The sequence below is a fragment of the Diaporthe batatas genome (assembly GCF_019321695.1).
Source record: "Diaporthe batatas strain CRI 302-4 chromosome Unknown Contig00003, whole genome shotgun sequence".
NCBI lineage: Eukaryota > Fungi > Ascomycota > Sordariomycetes > Diaporthales > Diaporthaceae > Diaporthe > Diaporthe batatas.
This window is the reverse complement of record NW_025408550.1, coordinates 511,266-528,842: the sequence shown is the minus strand read 5'-3', so window position 1 is coordinate 528,842 and position 17,577 is coordinate 511,266. Positions and strand designations below refer to the sequence as shown.

Sequence of the window (17,577 nt, the reverse complement as noted above, 5' to 3'; positions counted from 1 at the left end):
GGCGGCCGCCGTGCCCCTCCGACGCCGACTAGTCGCCGTCCCGGGGCCCCTGGCAGAAGTGGAAGGTGTCGTGGCCCTTTTGCGACAGCCACGCCCTCGCCGCTTGGAACGTGCTGAACCCTTTGTGCTCGGCCGCCGGGTACCCGGTGACCATGGGTGATGCGTCGTGCCTATTTATTTATTTCGTGCCATTATTAGCACAATGCACCCGGCCTTTGTCGGACCCACTCCCACACTTGCCTTCAGATATCACCTGGGCAGGGGTCTTACCAGGATGGCATGACGGACGGGCAGCAGCGGCCGCGGCTGATGGCGTAGAAGTGGTTCTGTTTCTTGCTCGGCATGGCTTAACTACACTGTCTATAAAAATGGCTGCGATTTGGGATTTTGGCAGAGAGGCGAGGCGACTCCCTCGGGGCCGGGGACGACAAGATGAGGGGTGATGCCCATCCCCGGCTGATTATGGCTACCGCAGCCTGGCTGAGTTGGGCACCCTCGCATGCGGTGCCGCTGCGGTCTGTGGCTTTCATTCGAGGAGGGTGCCAAGAGGTGTGACAGGTGGCGGTTGGTCGGGCCAGAGGTTGTTGGTGCTTGAAGGGGGCGGAGATGACTGTGCCTTATCTCGGCGGCCAACGAGCTCGAGACTTAGGTACTTCTGGTGATTCAAATAATATGGGATGTGCATTTGTCTACGCTGGGACAGTACGGCCACGGTGCATGAGTGATGTCCAACGTTGGACACCACTGGAAACTCGTCGTTGCCAGTGAGCGATCATTCAAACCAGCATGGTAACAAGGCTGCTCTGTCATATATGAACTGTGATCCGAGCATCCAGGGAGCATTCCAAGGTTACTCCGAGGGCGTATGAACGGGTTGGGATAGCGCACAGGACTACAGTTCTGGAGTGATGCAGGGTCCTAGGATGAGATGGGACGGGGCCACTGGAGGGAACTGCATATGCAGGCGAGGACGTGCTCGGGGGCTTTGTAAGGACTTCAAAAGCTAGGGCATAGGAACGGTCCCGGACGGGTCAGATCTAGATCTCGGGAATACTACTACGAGTTGCTTGTGACAATTACACTACTTGACTACTACTCCTCCCCCTGCCGACTAGCCTCAGTGCTCGGTGGCTAGTTCGGATTTGAGCCCGAGTCGCGGACCCTGGCTGACGTCATTGGAGGGGAGGTGAGGGTCTCGTGGGTGCTGGGCCGTGTGTGTGCCTGCCCCTTGCTGCTTGCTGTACTGTGGTACGTGCCCGAGTCGTCTGCTCGTGACAGACTGTGGGGTCGGGACTCGGGACTCAGCAGGAGGGCCGTCCTGCCGGCGCAGGAACAAGGATCGACTCTATGCCCAACACGGGCAAGGCGCGACATGCAGCTGTTGCAAATGCCCACCAGAAAATACCCACACCTACGGGCTGGCAGTCAGCTCCGAGCCCGCCGGTGTGGGGCCTGGGCGGGTGTTGGGCGGTTGGGTTCGGCGCCAACATGTGCCTGCGAGATGATGGACGGATGGATTAGCCGGATCTGATCCTGCGGCTTATTATTGTTGTTTGTCACCCATCTTTTACTCTAGCCGTCGTTCCTGTCGTTGTCATTTGTTGCATTTCTCTGTTGCTTGCTGACCCCAAAAAACCAGCAGCCTCTTCTCACAGCTTCTCCCTTCCCTGCCTGCCACCCTCGCTCCCTCCAGTTCTGATTCGGCCAGCTCGGCAGCAGCCTCAAACTCTAAGCGCCGATCCCACAGCGCAGCGCAGCGCAGCGTAGCAGCAGCAGCAGCGATCGATAGACAGCCAATAACCCAAGGCGCAGGGTCCCAGCACGTCCATCCAATGTCGCCCAGCGCAACCACGGCCGGCCCGGCCACAAAGGTGCGGTCCAACGCCTCGCGCGCCTCGTCCAAGAGGGAGCGGGCGCTGCTCGAGAACGGCTACCCGCACGGCCACCTGGGCCACCTGACGGCCGACGAGGAGGACGCCCTGAAGAGGTTCAAGGCCTACCTCGGCGACAAGGGCCTGTACACGCCGGGCCCGCCGTCGCCGTCGCACGACGACCCCACGCTGCTGCGCTTCCTGCGCGCCCGCAAGTGGGTCGTCCCCGACGCCTACGCCCAGTTCAAGGACACGGACGAGTGGCGCCGCGCCATCCAGCTCGACGTGCTGTACGACACCATCGACGTCGAGGCCTACGAGCAGAGCAGGCGGCTGTACCCGCAGTGGACGGGGCGGAGGGACAGGCGCGGCATCCCCCTCTACCTCTTCGAGATCCGCCACCTCGACTCGAAGACCATCTCCGCCTACGAGAAGTCCGTCGACAAGACCTACTCCAAGGCCGCCGCCCCGCCCGCCTCCATGCACACCCCGCCCAAGCTGATCCGCCTCTTTGCGCTCTACGAGAACCTCACCCGCTTCGCCCAGCCCCTGTGCACCCAGCTCACCGACCGCGAGCACCCGGCCACCCCAATCACCCTGTCCACCAACATCGTCGACGTCGGCGGCGTCAGCCTCAAGCAGTTCTGGAACCTCAAGGGCCACATGCAGGCCGCCAGCCAGCTGGCCACCGCCCACTACCCCGAGACCCTGGACCGGATATTCGTGAGTGGTTCTTGTTTCCTTGTTCCCTTTTCCTTTTCCCCTGCGACCAGAACTATCCACTGACCACCACCAAACCCAGATCATCGGCGCCCCGGCCTTCTTCTCCACGGTCTGGGCCTGGGTCAAGCGCTGGTTCGACCCGGTGACCGTCTCCAAGATCTTCATCCTGGGCCACCACGAGGTCCTCCCCGTGCTGTCGTCCTACATCGACCCGGCCAACATCCCCCGCAAGTACGGCGGCACCCTCGACTTCGCCTGGGGCGACATGCCCAACCTGGACCCGGTGATCCGGGACGCCGCAGACTGGGAGGGCGACGCCGCGGCAAAGGCCAGCCCGGCATTCCCCAAGGGCCCCGCGTACTGGCGGCCAATCGACGGCGGGAGGAGGCTCGAGTGCGTCGCCGTCGGCAGCGTCGACAAGAAGGAGCGGTGTGTCAGGGTGTGCACCATCCCCGTTGCGTTCCCCGCGGGCGAGGCGGCGGCGGAGGCGCAGCCCCAGGGCGAGGGCGAGGCTGCTGCTCCCGCTGTGGTGAACGGCGCGGGCAGCAGTGAGGCGAAGGATGCGCCTACGGAGCCAGCAGCCCCAGCCGCGGCCCCGGCCGCGGAGGAGGAGAAGGAGCCCGCGACTGCAGCAGCAGCACCCGCTACTCTCGCCCCGCCGGCCGCGGCCACGTCGCCCACGACAGCGGGGGCAGACCCCGCGAGCCCTGCCGACGAGGAGTTCAAGACGCCCCTGGGCTCGCCGCTCGTCGGCGCGGCGCAGCAGCTGTCGCTGGATGATGAGAAGAAGCCCAACGGGGAGGCGGCCGTGCCCAACGGGACGCCTGTTGTGGCCTCATGAGTTGAGCTGTGATGGGGTTAGGGGGGAAAGAAGGACGTTGGGGGATGGGGGGGGGGGGTGAGAGGAGGGCGCGCATCATTCAGCCGTCCGTCCGTGACGGGCGGAGTTATTAGACGAGATCCTAACTCTGGATATACAGACCAGGTTCGATTTCGGTGGGGGATATTTTTTTTTCTCTTTTTTGGATACCAATAGAACGTACGTAGGTGGGATTTTGCCTTGGACATGTATATGATGGATGTTCTTGGATATCGTCCCGGCCTATGTAGCCTGGGGGGCGGGGGTAGAAAGATTGCATGCGCCTTGTGCGCAGGGTGGAAGTGGAAAGCCGTTACTTGTCGGTAGTAATTAATACACGTCGGTCTCCTTGGGCGGATGGATGGCACGAGGCGCCGGTAAGTGAGCGAGTGGGCTGGAAGATATAATTATTTCTATTCTGTTTCTTGCTGCGTGTATGTGTATGCTTTGCCTCTAGTTTCTATGTTCTTCTGTCTAATCTGCTCATGCACGCTTTGGTGTAGCATGTTCAATGAGGCCATCCTGGTCCTTGGTGGGCTGATGTGGTAAACAAGCCAACCCCCATCCAGCACCAACCAAAGACCGTGTGCCGGCGACGCCCCGGGCGCCTTCAAACAATGTCTGCTCTAGACTGGTTGTTCCCGTCATCGTCTGCGGTCTCTTGGGCCCCGATGGGATATTGCGACCCGGCCGCACCGTCCCTTACAAGGAGCTTGCCAAGCACAATGGGGCCGGAGCTTCCGGGGCTGCCGGGCAGGCCGCCGTTCTCTTGGTCGCCGCGGCAATCGGTAGTGATTCGGAACCGCCAGACCCAACCCGACGCCCCCACCCTTAATCTCAACAGATGCGGCGGCGGGCAAGTATGTAGGTCCCGAACCACCGAATGTGTATACCGACCAACCACCCCCGATCCCCGAGAGTCCCTTAGTCACAACAGGCCTCGGCTCAGCTTCACCGGCCGACCCCCGTCCGTCACTTACTACTCACCCGGCCCCTCGGCCAGCGCAGAAACAGCCCTCCGCCGCCGCCACTCGGCAACGCCCCGCGCGACCTCGGCCCACGAGACGCCGTCGCGCACGAGGCACATGGTGACGCCCAGGCTCTCGGTCTCGCGGTTGCGGACCTCGTCGTCGAAGAAGAGGAACTCGGCGTAGGGCAGGCCCGTGCGCCGGTGCAGGGCCTCCATGTGGCGCAGCTTGGAGGACGGGTAGACCTCGAGCCCGGCGTCGAAGAGGTCGAGGGCCCTGCGCGGCTTGTCGGCGGCGCCGCCGCTGCCCTTTTTCTTGCCGCCGCTGCCGGTGCCGTAGTCGTCCTGCTGTGGCGCCGGTGGGGGGTGCACGTACAGCAGCTTGAGCATCTCGCGCGCCAGGTCGGGCGCGCACGTGCGGCTCGCGACGGCGGCGCGGACCCCCAGGAGGGGCAGGGCGTGCAGGACGGCCGGGACGTCGGCGTAGAAGGCGTAGTGCTCGCCCACCTTGTCCGCGACGAGGGTGTTGTTGGACCCCGGGACGGCCTTGAGGGTGCTCCCCGTCACGTGGGTGTCGACCCAGAAGGGCCAGAGGGTGTAGTCGAGGTCGAAGACGATCAGCTTGGGGAGGGGCCCGCCGTCGGTCAGGATCGGGGGCAGGTTGGGCGGGAGGGCCGGGGAGGTGGTGGAGGAGAGGTCGGAGGTCGAGGAGGAGGTTGTGTTGAAGGTGGAGGACTTTGCTAGTTTCTTGGGCATTGTGTCGTTGTCCGTCCTGGGTCGGAGGTGTGTGTGTGTGGTGGACGGGTCGGGGCGGGGGGCAGAAGTAGGGTCCGGCTTGGGAGCTGCGATTAGGTTTGGTGCGTCTCGAGTGTGGCCGTGAGGATGTAGTACTTGGTCGAGTTTATGGGCGGGCCAGGATAGCTCGGATCTGGCGGGGATAGGGCTGCTGCTGCTCTCAACGGTTGCGGCTGAGGTGGAGGGTTGGTGAGGAGGAAGGAAGGAAGTCTTTTGGTACCTTGATTTGCCCCTCGGAAGGAGACGATGATGTCGGTCAGTCTCTTATCGGAGTGCGATAAGAGCACGTCGGCTCTCACCCCTGTTCCCTGACCCCCCTAACGAGCTCTAATCCATAGCTTCCTGCATCTATCTCCCTCTGCTTGCACGCATTTGTTAACACCCAATATGTAGCTGGGAGCTACGGATATCCGGCTCAGCCCCCTTGGAACAGGCACCAGGCACTAATTCCAATTCATCGGAATAAAGTCGGCTTTGGAACCTGATTTTCAACGTACAGTTGTTCAAGTGAACAGTTGTCTCAATGCTGGTCTGTCTATCATTGCAGTTTCACTGACTGACTAATAATGCACCATCGCCAAAATGTTTCCCCCCAAGCTGACAGGAATGCTCGGCTGATACACAACTGCCGCACGACATCCAAGCCCACTGCCCACACCTGCTGTGGCACAGCAGCTCCCACCCGGCGCATGCACGCATAGATCCGACACGATGGAGCTTCCCCACCACTGAACCCCGCGGGGAGGGGGGGTCCTTGTGGTCAGCAAATGGACAGCACTAGCATCGCCCTGGTAAAATGGGTCAAGACGTCACGAACAAAGGGGTCCTCCTCGTCTCGTCTCGCCTCGTCGCACACATATAGCCGCCGATGCTGTGCCTTCGCTACCACTCTTCCTCTCCCCCGTCCACGATCCATTACGGAATTACGGAATTGGTGGTTTGGTATAAGACTTTATCCCCATGACTGGTCATTTCATCTGATAACCTACCCTGTCGGCCAATTTGACTTACACCCTACCAACCTGTCAATCTATCTCATCGTCGAGCTTGTGTCTTAACTACTGACCTACTCCCAGCCAGGACAGCCACCACATCAATACTCAGACCAAGCACACCACAACAACCCGCCCAACATGGCAGACACAGACAAGATCAGGCTGCACCACATCGCACACGTCTACTACAAGTACAGCACGGCCGAGGTCGACGCCGCCCGCTTCTTCATGGACGACTTCGGCTTCTTCGAGACCGCCCGCGCCGGCCCGAGGACTTACTACCGCGGCTACGGGCCCGAGCCCTTTGTGCTGTGCGTCGAGGCCTCCACAAAGACCGAGTTCGCCGGCGCCGCCTTCGCCGTCGAGACCCTCGAGGAGCTGGAGAGGGCCGCCAAGGTCCTGCCGCCCGAGGCGAGGCCCACCGACGTCTACGAGCTGACCGATGCCCCCGGCGGCGGCAAGTGCGTCACCTTCTACGACCCCGTCGATGGCTTCCCCATGCACCTCGTCCACGGCCAGGAGAAGGTCGCGGAGCTGGACCCCAAGTTCCCGGATCTGAAGCTCAACTTTGTGAGTCTGCTTGCCCCCCCCCCCTCACCGCGGCCAGCTTACCTGGAGGAGTGATGACGGGTGCATAAGCTGACGAAATGGGCAAATTTGCCCACGACGGCCAGCCCGAGAAGCAGAACCGCGAGACCAACCAGTTCCAGCGCTTCGAGAAGCGCCCGACACCCGTGCACAAGCTGGGCCACTATGGCATGTGTGTGACCAACTTTAAGAAGTGCTACGAGTTCTACTCAAAATACTTCAACTTCTACCCAAGCGAGGTAAGACAATTCATGAGTCCCACAACCCACCACCCCTTAACCCCCCCCCCCCCGGCAACTCCCACTACCACCCCAAGCTGACAAGCTGACAAAACCCCCCGCACGCACACAGCTCGTCTACGACGACAACAACGAGGACAACGCCGTCTTCTTCCGCCTGGACCGCGGCGACGAGAAGGTCGACCACCACTGCTTCTTCTTCTTCGAGGGGCCCAGGTGCCACGTGCACCACTCGTCGTTCGAGACGCACGACTTTGACGCCCAGGTCCTGGGCCACGACTGGCTGCGCCACAAGGGCTACGAGAACTGCTGGGGCGTCGGGCGCCACATCATGGGCAGCCAGATCTTCGACTACTGGTTCGACCCCAGCCGCTTCATCCTCGAGCACTACGTCGACGGGGACCTGCTGGACCGCAGGTACCCCACGCAGCGGACCAAGGCGAGCCCTGATGGGTTGCATGTCTGGGGTGAGTTGCTGCTTCTCTCTCTCTTTTTTTTCCCTGGTGTGGAGTTGGTTCGTTGTGTGCTGACGGGTGTTTATTTAGGGCCTGACTTGCCTCCTACTTTCTTGTCGTGATGTGATGCGGTTGAGATGAGTGAGTTTATGACGGTCCAGGAATATTGAGTCGATAATAAAGGTTGAAAGCGGAGCACTCGAGGGCTTGAATTGTTTGTTAGTATGCGCCCACTTGCGAGGCCATAAAATTGTAGCCGGGGCTGCAGCGTCGATTGTCTGGCGGCTTGTACGATTCAATCTGGGCTGCCATGTACGCAGAGGATATTTATCAATCTTCTCAAGCACTGTGCGATGAAGCTCTCATGATGAAATGGAACATTTGTGTGTGAAATGACAGCCGGGTATGTAGTGTGACAGGCAGGCGACTTGTCAAGCTCTGTTCACCCTCAAGAGTCCGAGTAGCTCTTTCTGCTTCTTGATCACTGCAATGCTATCAATCGGTACTGATAATTATTGCTTACAAATGTCAGTGGATGCAATTAGTTCGAGATCGGCACCACTGATTCTCATGTCGGCCATGCAAGTGCTCTTCTCCGACGCGGTCATGTCTGGTGATCCCCCAGCCCAGCATAGCCGTTTTAACTGGGGCCCTGCAGCTCAACCCCGGCACTTGCCCACAGCCGCATGTTATTACCGGACGACGGACCGGTCCGCCCGGGGTCCCGGGTACTTGGGTAAGCAAGTATTTATTAAAGGACTGCCTCAAGATACAGACGTCTCTTCTCAATAGTCATATACTCAATCCCCACAACTCCCTTCTGCCCGTTTCTGTAGAACGTGCCGTATCGGAGGAAGTATCCCGCCTTTCTCGCAATCTGAATACCCCTCATCTGTGACTGGGATACCTGCCCAGCGTGGTGGGCGAACGCCTTCCAAGCGCATCAGCATTATCGAGGTACACCCATCCGTCACGGCCCATACTGCCAATGAACTTTTCCAGCGCATACAGGGTGAGACCGAAGGGCTGAATGCCAGCATCGTTCCAATCGACGATTCCCGTGATAATGCCGCTGCCGCCGTCGACGAGGATGTTCAGCTCGTTGAGATCGCTATGGGTGAGCGCCATTGGAAAATCCCCGGAAGCGAGGGCCGGCAGTTGCTCTCTCACTTCGTCAAAGGCTGGCCCAAAGCGAGCGGTGAGAACACCGGAGGATGAGACGTCGTCGAGCCTGGTAGACAACTCGGTAGCAACGGTTGAAAGAGCATACCGGGTTGGAGCCACCGGCTTGCGCCAGGCCTGCGAAAAGAAGCTTGTTTCATAATGTCAGCGGACCCGGGGCGGAGACGTCAATATACAGCTGCGACGAACCTCGCCAGGCTGTGTATGGCAGCCAACTGGCTCTGGGGCTCCTCCGCCAGAGAGGTGCGCACCATGGCGTAGTTATCCCCCGGGAGTCTGTCCATCTCGTATATCGCGAGCTGCCGTTGTGCGTCGTCGCCAATGTGGCCCAGGGCAGCACCTGCAGGCACCACGTCTCCGTGAACCTGTCTAGCCAGGTCCAACATTCTCATATCTAGCTGGGCATCCATACCTCGGAACTGGACAATTTTGTCATGGTTTGGCCCAACCACCACAGTATAGCTGGTCGCCCCTTGGACTGAAACAGGTTCGACCGGCCCTCCGAACCTCGTGCGGGCCAGGTTGTCACATTCTGCCCTGGTGGCAGATGCCTGCAAAAAGAATTGGCCTATCTCGTCGTCGATATCGCTGTAGAACTGAGCCATGGTGGGTGACTGGGGATGATGACTTTTTTGAGTGTGTCTGATGGTTTCTGGGAGAATAGAGCGGTCAGGGCATCTCCGAGTTATGTTGGCGGCAGGACGTGACGTGACAGACGGGCCAATAGGCAACACAGCCGATGGTCAGCGTACGGAATGAGAAGACACTTAACCCCGACAGGTGAGAGGAGAAATGATGGATTTGGGGCCAGCCCAACTGGTAGATTGTATTGATGTGTTGGGGGGAAGAAAGTCCTCATACTAATCGTTAAGAATTAGCCTTCTTAAAAACACCCCTACCTAACCCAATCGTTCCTTCCTGGCACTACACGAGGCCCCTATTTACCTAAGGTAAAGACCTTAAGCTCGAATAATAAGGGTATTCTTAGATCTTAGTAGTAGGTAACTCCTTACTCTAACTCTAAAGTTCTATTCTATATTATTTCTTTAATTTCAATTAATAATTTTTAAGTTATAAAGGCTTATAGTTTGTTTAGTTTAATAAAAGATAGTTTTATAAGTTTTTAATAGTAACTTTAATTTTAAATAATAGCTTTAAGTTATATAAGTATATTAACTTAATAGTTTTATAAAGAGAGAGGAGATTTTAAAGATTTAAATAAGAAGTTATTAATAAAGAGGAGGGTTTATTTATTATTTAACTTAATAAAGTTTTAGTTTTAATTAGTTGTTTATTTAAAGGTATATAGTAGTTATTAGATTCTAATTTTAAGTTAGAGAGAAAGAGAGGGGGAGAGAGTTATAAGTAGGTATATTATCTATCTATATATAACCTTTATAAAAGTAGAAATAGTAGGTTCTAAGTTACTCTAACTAGTAGATTATATTAATATATTAAGGTGGAGAAAGCTTTTATATTAATTATTAAAAATTAGCTTTTAAAAATATTTCTACTTAATTTAATTATTCCTTCCTAATATTATATAAGTTTAATAATATATTTATAATTACTTTATAAAGTTTTATATAATAAATTTAATAAATTTTAAAATTTATATAATTAAGTTTTATATATTTTAACTTTTTATTATATTTATAAATTATTTATTTTTATTTTATTTAATTAAATTATTTTAATTAAAGTAATTATAATATTAATCCTATTTTTATTTAATATTATTCTTTATTTATTAAAACTTTATTAATTAAATTAAAAATTATAATATTAAATATATATAAATTTTATAAAAATATATAATAAAATATTTATTATAAGTTTAATAAAATAAATATATATCTAACTAATATATTTTTATTTTAACTTTAATAAACTAGTAATATAAATTAAAGTTAGTGCAACGGTGCTAGATTTATATTTATATGCTTCTTAACTTTGTTAGTGTGAATCCTTAATCTTGAAAAACTGAAAATGTACAGCCGTACCAGCCGCGGTCTAAGAAACAAAAGTAGTAGGCACGTGGTCTCGGCCTTGCGCCGCACAGACGAGGCTATAAAATACGGTTCACGACAGCGCAGTCGACTAGAATCTTTGACACAAGTAGCCCAAGGGCTAATCTGCCACGGCGAACCGGGGAGGCAGTCAAGTGGCTGAGACCAGAACAGTCTCTGACGTGGAATATACTTCTAAGATATTCCATGAACATTTGGGACCGGCTCTCATCACTCTGTTTGTTTGGCAGGGAGCTGGAGCTACCGGTAATGACTTTCCCGTCGCCTCGAGTGCCCACTGAGCAGCTGCTGGGAACTAGTAGAGCTCGTAGACCTCGGGATCCTTAGCGCCCACCCGCAGAACACCAAATGATGTCTCATGACGGGTCTGGCTATGGCCGGTCTCGACCGGCCCCAGTACCTAGTTGGCCGACATAAGGAATGGTGTTGTTTAGCCATGGTACCGTGCAGCGATGTAGCTGGGCTAAGCCTTAGCCTATGGGCTTCAGAATGCTTATAAGCAGAGTGTCTGCTGGTCCCAAATGGCTCTCTTGTCATTAGCCCCTTTCTATTTCCACCAGCTATCTTGTCCCTTGACATGCGCTTCAATATACCTGTATCATTTCGTCAAATCCAAATACCTGTCCCAATGGGCGCAAACCAAAGCACGGCTGGCCATCGGCCGCGAAAGAACAAGTCGAGCCCGCCCCCACCGTATTCCAACGGCGTGACCACGACCGCAACTCCGAAGCGCGATGGCCCCCAGGAGCCCGCAACAAAGGGCCTCCCGCTCAGCCCTGAGCAGCCAGGCGAGCAGTGCACAGCAGAGCTAGCCGCAAAGCTGCAGTCACTTGAGAGGGCTGTCTCTGAACTACAGCGCGTTGGAGCGCCAAAGTCATCCAAACAAGCCAATCTCACCGGTGCGAGCATAACCCCTACTGACGGAACACAAGATACCATCGGGGACCAGCTTCAGGCCATGAAAGATAAGAACCAAAGTCTAAAAGAACAGAAGAGGAACTTAGAAGAGCAGAAGAGGAACCTAGAAGAGCAGAAGAGCAGCCTGGAGGAAGAGAAGAGCCAATGGGCAAAAGACAAGGAAAGGCTGGAGAAAGAGAACAGGAGTTTGGAAGAAAAGACGAACCACATAGAAGGGCGTTTGGATGAACAGCGGTTGGCCCAGCAGGACAGCTACAAGACTATAATGACACAGCTGAAGGCAATGAACAAATTGAACGACATCAATTCGGGGCATTTATCGAGGATCCGGGAACTTCAGGATGATGTGCAAACACTGGCGACTGAGGCATTGAAGGCAAAGGTACTGTCTGGAAAAGGGAATGATCAGGCTGCGTCAGTCTCAGAGCCTTGCCATTCTACTCAGCATCCTGTTTCATAACTTAGACGATAGGTTTCGCTCGCGGCTCTTTTTATGATAGAGCACTCTCATCGCGCGGTAATACAGTTCCATTCAATACTTTTGGGCATCGTGACGCCCACAACTGTGCACACATGCCTACTCGCCTTTGCAGCGACATCATGTGGAGCACGTGCGACTACCTAGGTAGAAAGAGTGAGGCGGATTGGGAAACATGAACCCCGGAGAAAGTGAGGTTTCGGAAAGACAACATATACCAGCACGCTGTAGTATATTTGGAAAATAATGATCCAGGACCAGGATGCTTGTGTGTACTTAAATAGGCACTCGCCTAGGTACAAGATATCTACCCTAGGGTAGATACGTAGGTAGATAGAGAAGATGGGCACACATACTAGTTCAGCCATGAATTACAGCGGAAGTCCAGCAAAGAGTGAGCTGAGCTTGTCTCCGCTTCCCTGCGCGCCCACTGGTGACGAACTGCCCTCAACACTAGGTACCTAGGTACCTGCCCTAGGGTAGGTTGTGTTCAAGAACAGGCCGGTTGTGTTATAAGTCAAAGGTTGACACGTCAGGAAGGGTGTGCGGGATAGCTCATTGCCGGCCATGTCCAGGGTTGCCGCTCACTACACTACACGCACTAAGCTCATCAGTATAGTGTAGTGGACTTTAAAATACCCTTAGTGTAAATATAGTATAATATATAGACCTTTAGTATAAGTATATATAGTATAGTAGGTTAAAATATAGGGGGGTGGGCTAAAGGGGGGGGATTAGGGGGGTTAGGGGGGTATATAAATAAATATATAAATAAATATATAAATAAATATATAAATAAATAGGTAAATAAATATATAAATAAATAGGTAAATAAATAAGTAAATAAATAGGTGAATAAATAAGTAAATAAATAGATAAATAAATAAATAAATAATTAAATAAATAAATAAATAAATAAATAAGTAAATAAGTGAATAAATAAGTAAATAAATAAGTAAATAAATAAGTGAATAAATAAGTGAATAAGTTATCTTTTTCCTCCTCCCTCTCCTCCTCTTATCTTATCTTATCTTATCTACTCGCTTAGTCAGCTTTTCTCTCCCCTTTCCTTCCTTTCTCTCCCTCTATCACCCTCCTCCCCCTACCCCCCTATTTACACTTAAACCCACTACATTACACACACTAGGCGCCTTAGTATAATGTAGTGGACTTAAAAATACCCTCAGTGTAATGGAGTGTAGTGGGCTTATTTACACCTACTACACTATACTACTATACTGAGTGTAGTGAACGGCAACCCTGGCCATGTCAAGATTGCTCGATGCTGATCAGCAACAGGATTTGCAGGTCACATGCACACCCGGGCATACCAAAGACCGCTGGCATCTCGGATTGCCACGAACGAACCAGCCGCGACACGTCTCTTCGAACCGAGCCCTGCCAGCGTTTCCTGTTCGCTCGCCGTGACCAATGTAGGTCACGCGGCTCACGTCCGCGATACTATCAACTGATAGACCAAAGGCAAACCCGCTCGGGATATACAAATGGCAAAGGGGCAAAGGGCGAAGAAAAGGGGGGAGGTAACAAACGCACTTGAGCAGACCAGGGGACGAAGTGAAAACCAGGAAGAATTAAGAAAAATGAAGGGCAAGGCAGAAGAATCAACCTCTGTGCTTGACCTCTGGAGGACGACCTCGAGTCACTAGCAGACTCGGTGTCGCGGGGGTGTGAGAAGTTGGGGGAGATGGAGGCGGCCCAGGGGGCCGCGAAGAAGAAGAAGGACGAGAAGGAGTAAGTTTTGTTTTGTTGTTTGCCTGTCTTGTAGTTTTGTCATATTCTTTTCGGGCCTCTGTTTTTCTAGTTTGTTGAGTTCCCCCCCCCCCCCATTACAGTATCCTTAGGGGCAATTCCCACCCAGTCTTCACCGGTTTATACTTCTCACAGTAAGTTCCCCACTCCACATAGCCTCACAGCTTTGGTGTTTCTCTTTCTGTCATCCATCTTACCCCTCCTTCTTCAACCTGATCCTTGATCGGCGGCATTAGGTCATAGACCTTCTCACCGGCCAAGACCTCCTTGAGGTTCTTGACCTCCTTTTTGAGGTCATCGAGCTCCTTCTTCCTCTCCCTCTCCCGCTCCTCCTCCTCCTTGCGCCTCTTCTCCTCGCGCTTCTTCTCCTCCTCGGCCTCCTTCTCCTTCTTCTTGCCCTCCACCTCCCCCTTCTCCTTCTTCTTGCCCTCCCCCTCCTCCTTCTCCTTCTCCTCATTCACAGCGGCCAACGCCACCGCAACCGCCGCCTCCTTCGCCGCCTCTGCCGTCGCGGTCACCTCCGCCAACGAAGCGGTCACCGCCGCGTCGACCGCCGCCCGGAAGGCAGCGCCCAAGACAGCATCATGCTGGTGCTGCTGCTCCGGCTCCTCCGCCGCGCCGTTCCCCTCCCCCTCCCCCACTCTCGCACAGCGCCGACCCGCGTCACCCACTCCTCCAAGGTTACCTAGGTATGGTTGCGAGGACCGCAAGCGGCCCCGCCCAGTGCGAGAAGGCCTCGGAGGCTTTTGTCGTCGTCGTTGTGGTACCCATGCCTGCCAGGGTGCTTGCCGTATCCATGGCTGTCAGCATGCTGTCTCTCGGGACCGTGCTTCTTAGACTTGTGGCCTGAAGAGTAAGGCCTGTCGTCCCTGTGTTTCTCTAGTCTAATGTTGTTTGACTGGTGACTGATGAATGGGCGCGTGTCAGGTCTAGGGGGGTGTGGATCAGGGCGACGCTTCTCGGATATGCGCTCGCCGTAATCTCTGCCGTCAACCCGACGCCTCTTGGGGCTGTGTATCCCAGGTCCATACCCATCGTGGTCGCGTTTTTCATACCATCCTTCATCAACAGGACGCTTCCTGTTGGTCTTCTGGCGTTCCTCGTGGTCGTGCCCATTGCTACCACCCTCGATAGGGCTGTGTGCTTCGCGGCCGCGCTTGCTGAGGCCGTGGCGGCTCAATGTGATTGCACTGCCCGTGGTTGTGGTCGTGGTCGTAGTCGTGGTCGTCGTGGTCGTCGTCTCTGCGATCGGCCGACCACCCAAGCAAAAGGGAGAGCCACGGTAGATTTGGGCGGGCTGCATGAAGTTTGTGTTGTCCTATCCCCCGGCTTGCACCTTCCCTGGGCTAAGACTGCCATGTTCGATGGGCAAGTGCGCCCTCAGCTCGATTTCCGGGGCAGCCGCAGGTGCTCGCAGCGCCCGGAACCCACTCTGAGAGGCCGAATTGGGAAGACCCAGAAATACCTGATCTTATGGCTGGGTCATGTTCGTCGGAGTCATGGAAGTGGATTCGGAGTCCTCTAAGGCAAAGTCGACGAACTTGCATAGCCGACCGTGTGATGCCGGTGGGGGAGTAGTATGGAACCCGTGTTTTGGTGGCGACGTGTCGCAAATGAGACTGAAGTTTCGGCTTCGGCGATAAGTGTCAATTGTGTGAGGAGATGTGGTTTGCGTGTTGCTTGTTTTGTCGGAACGCCGGACATGCTGACGGATACTGGGCTCGCGTTGGACAACCGGCACGATAGGCCCCCAGGCACATGAGAGGGTTGAGTGTTCGAGTTGGATTTTTCCAATACTTCGCTGAATGGATGACACATGGACCCAGACGTTGTAGTGTCGATACCGACATGGAATGCATACTACTTACCAAGAGCCTCGAAAGAGCGGTACAAAGTTTATCAGTGGCAGTAACAAATTGATGATAATCGAAATAGGCGACAGCAGAGAGCATGAGGCGCAGGAAGACGGTGGACGACAAACAACACGATGGGGACGACGGACGACGGACGACGGACGACGGACGACGGACGACGGACGACGGACGACGGACGACGGAAGATGGACGATGGACCATGCTGAAGACTGGACAAGATGAGTAGTGAGTTCGCATCCAGATGCCCAGGGTCCAAACAGAACAACCAGAGGCCGCAATTCCGGCAAGTGATACTGGATGGATGTGGCTGGTGTTCTCCTCGGCAGATAGGAATGTGTTGGGTGAGTCTTCGTTGAGATAGCCATGATCAGGCAGAAACACTTGAAGGGGGCGACCTTTGCTGATGGAGACTCCGATTTCGAGGATCTTCCGGGATGTGAACTGTGCGAGGCCGAGAGTCTAGGGCGGGGTGGATTCTGAGCGCTGCCGTTGTGTAGCAGATGGCTGAGGTGTGAGGACGGGCGAAAGGAGCAGCTTGCAAGGAAATGGGGCCATGGACGGTGTTGGTGTGGGTGCGTGTGGAGAGTGGTGGGCAGGTTTGTGGTTGCATGTTTGGAGTTCGAAGAGGCGCATTGGGTACCGTGATGGTAGAGTATCTGAAGGGGAGTGATCGCCTTGTGAGGATGGCGTTTTTCTGGGGGTGTTTTGTTGTTGTTGGGTTCAGAATGGCGCTCGGGATGAACTTTCGGGCATCTTTTGCCCACCAAGACACTGACAAATGTTGATCATAATACCAGGGAAGGAGCATGGTCGGGTTCTCGTCGAGGATTCTCGTCACAGTCATCTGCAATAGCAGCTGCCACTAGAGTATGATACGACACAACGGGAAGGCGACACTTGCGAACAATTAGACGACAGAAATACAGTCCCGCTTTGATTAGACTGCCACATACAGTTACCCTCAAAAAGTCTCCCCACATTTACCATTTTACACCAAAACTCACCACTTTTAACCTATTATAATAACTTACTAAAATTTATTATAAATATAAACTTTATATATATAATAGAGAATTATAAGATATATATTATATTAAATTTTTAAAATTTAAAATTAAGACTTTATAAAATTATAAGCTTTTTTATAAAGATTAAATTTAAAAAATTTAAGCTTAGGCCCTATAACCTTCTATAAGACCCCCTAATAAGTTATGTTTTTAAATTTTAAAAATTATTTCTACTTTTACTTCTTATATTATAATAGAAATTTATTACTATTAAAAATAATTTAAATATAATTTATATACTATAAAACTCTATTTATTTAAAATATTTTTAAAAATACTTTTTAGTTATAGAATTATTAGGGAATTATTTAAAGTAGTGAGTTTTGGTGTAAAATGGTAAATGTGGGGAGACTTTTTGAGGGTAACTGTAGCAGAACATGCGCTGCAGTGAGAAGTGGTCTTCTGTATTCCAAGGTTCTTAGATGATAAGAAATAAAATATCTAGTATAAAACCGCCTCGGCATTGGTGAGAAGTTGCTTAAGTAGGAGCGCGTCCTGTCGGTGCTGCATCTTGGGTACCCTAACGCATACCACCGGCTAAGATGGAGGTTGTGCTCAAGTGCTATGAAGAATGTGAGGTAGACGGTTCTTGATCCTTTGCTGTCACCTGTCCCTGAGCATGCTGCGATGCAGTCGAAACAAGCGGATGCATGAGATGAATAGAGAAAGGACCCCAGTTGCGTCTCTCGCTTTGCAGTCTTGGAACATCCAGCAGCGCATTAAATCGAGATATTGAGCCGCATTTCACAGCGCAGGCTGGCTTGCT

The 17,577-nt window shown here is 53.2% G+C and overlaps 6 protein-coding genes across 6 annotated transcripts; 3 read left to right on the top strand and 3 right to left on the bottom strand.

The window, feature by feature from the left end:
• Positions 1-1,832: 1,832 nt before the first annotated feature.
• On the top strand, positions 1,833-3,435 carry KVR01_003729 (uncharacterized protein; the record flags this gene model as incomplete). The annotated part of the gene is made up of 3 exons (XM_044786324.1): positions 1,833-2,206; positions 2,237-2,594; positions 2,674-3,435. 3 exons carry the CDS (start codon positions 1,833-1,835, stop codon positions 3,433-3,435), a joined length of 1,494 nt encoding a protein of 497 aa, XP_044648744.1.
• Positions 3,436-4,432: 997 nt separating this feature from the next.
• KVR01_003197 (Mg-dependent acid phosphatase) lies at positions 4,433-5,176 on the bottom strand (the record flags this gene model as incomplete). Its single annotated transcript, XM_044790748.1, has 1 exon — positions 4,433-5,176. The coding sequence occupies one exon, from the start codon at positions 5,174-5,176 to the stop codon at positions 4,433-4,435; it is 744 nt and encodes a 247-aa protein (XP_044648212.1).
• A 1,172-nt stretch (positions 5,177-6,348) lies between these two features.
• On the top strand, positions 6,349-7,614 carry KVR01_002401 (uncharacterized protein; the record flags this gene model as incomplete). The annotated part of the gene is made up of 4 exons (XM_044783889.1): positions 6,349-6,780; positions 6,885-7,037; positions 7,150-7,504; positions 7,583-7,614. 4 exons carry the CDS (start codon positions 6,349-6,351, stop codon positions 7,612-7,614), a joined length of 972 nt encoding a protein of 323 aa, XP_044647416.1.
• Positions 7,615-8,380: 766 nt separating this feature from the next.
• On the bottom strand, positions 8,381-9,279 carry KVR01_002238 (uncharacterized protein; the record flags this gene model as incomplete). Its single annotated transcript, XM_044785079.1, has 2 exons — positions 8,381-8,791; positions 8,926-9,279. The coding sequence occupies 2 exons, from the start codon at positions 9,277-9,279 to the stop codon at positions 8,381-8,383; spliced, it is 765 nt and encodes a 254-aa protein (XP_044647253.1).
• Positions 9,280-11,332: 2,053 nt separating this feature from the next.
• KVR01_003278 (uncharacterized protein) lies at positions 11,333-12,027 on the top strand (the record flags this gene model as incomplete). Its single annotated transcript, XM_044788867.1, is given in 2 exon segments — positions 11,333-12,009; positions 12,021-12,027. 2 exon segments carry the CDS (start codon positions 11,333-11,335, stop codon positions 12,025-12,027), a joined length of 684 nt encoding a protein of 227 aa, XP_044648293.1.
• A 1,601-nt stretch (positions 12,028-13,628) lies between these two features.
• Positions 13,629-14,668, bottom strand: KVR01_003137 (uncharacterized protein; the record flags this gene model as incomplete). Its single annotated transcript, XM_044782955.1, has 2 exons — positions 13,629-14,512; positions 14,556-14,668. The coding sequence occupies 2 exons, from the start codon at positions 14,666-14,668 to the stop codon at positions 14,029-14,031; spliced, it is 597 nt and encodes a 198-aa protein (XP_044648152.1). The 3' UTR covers positions 13,629-14,028.
• Positions 14,669-17,577: the final 2,909 nt, after the last annotated feature.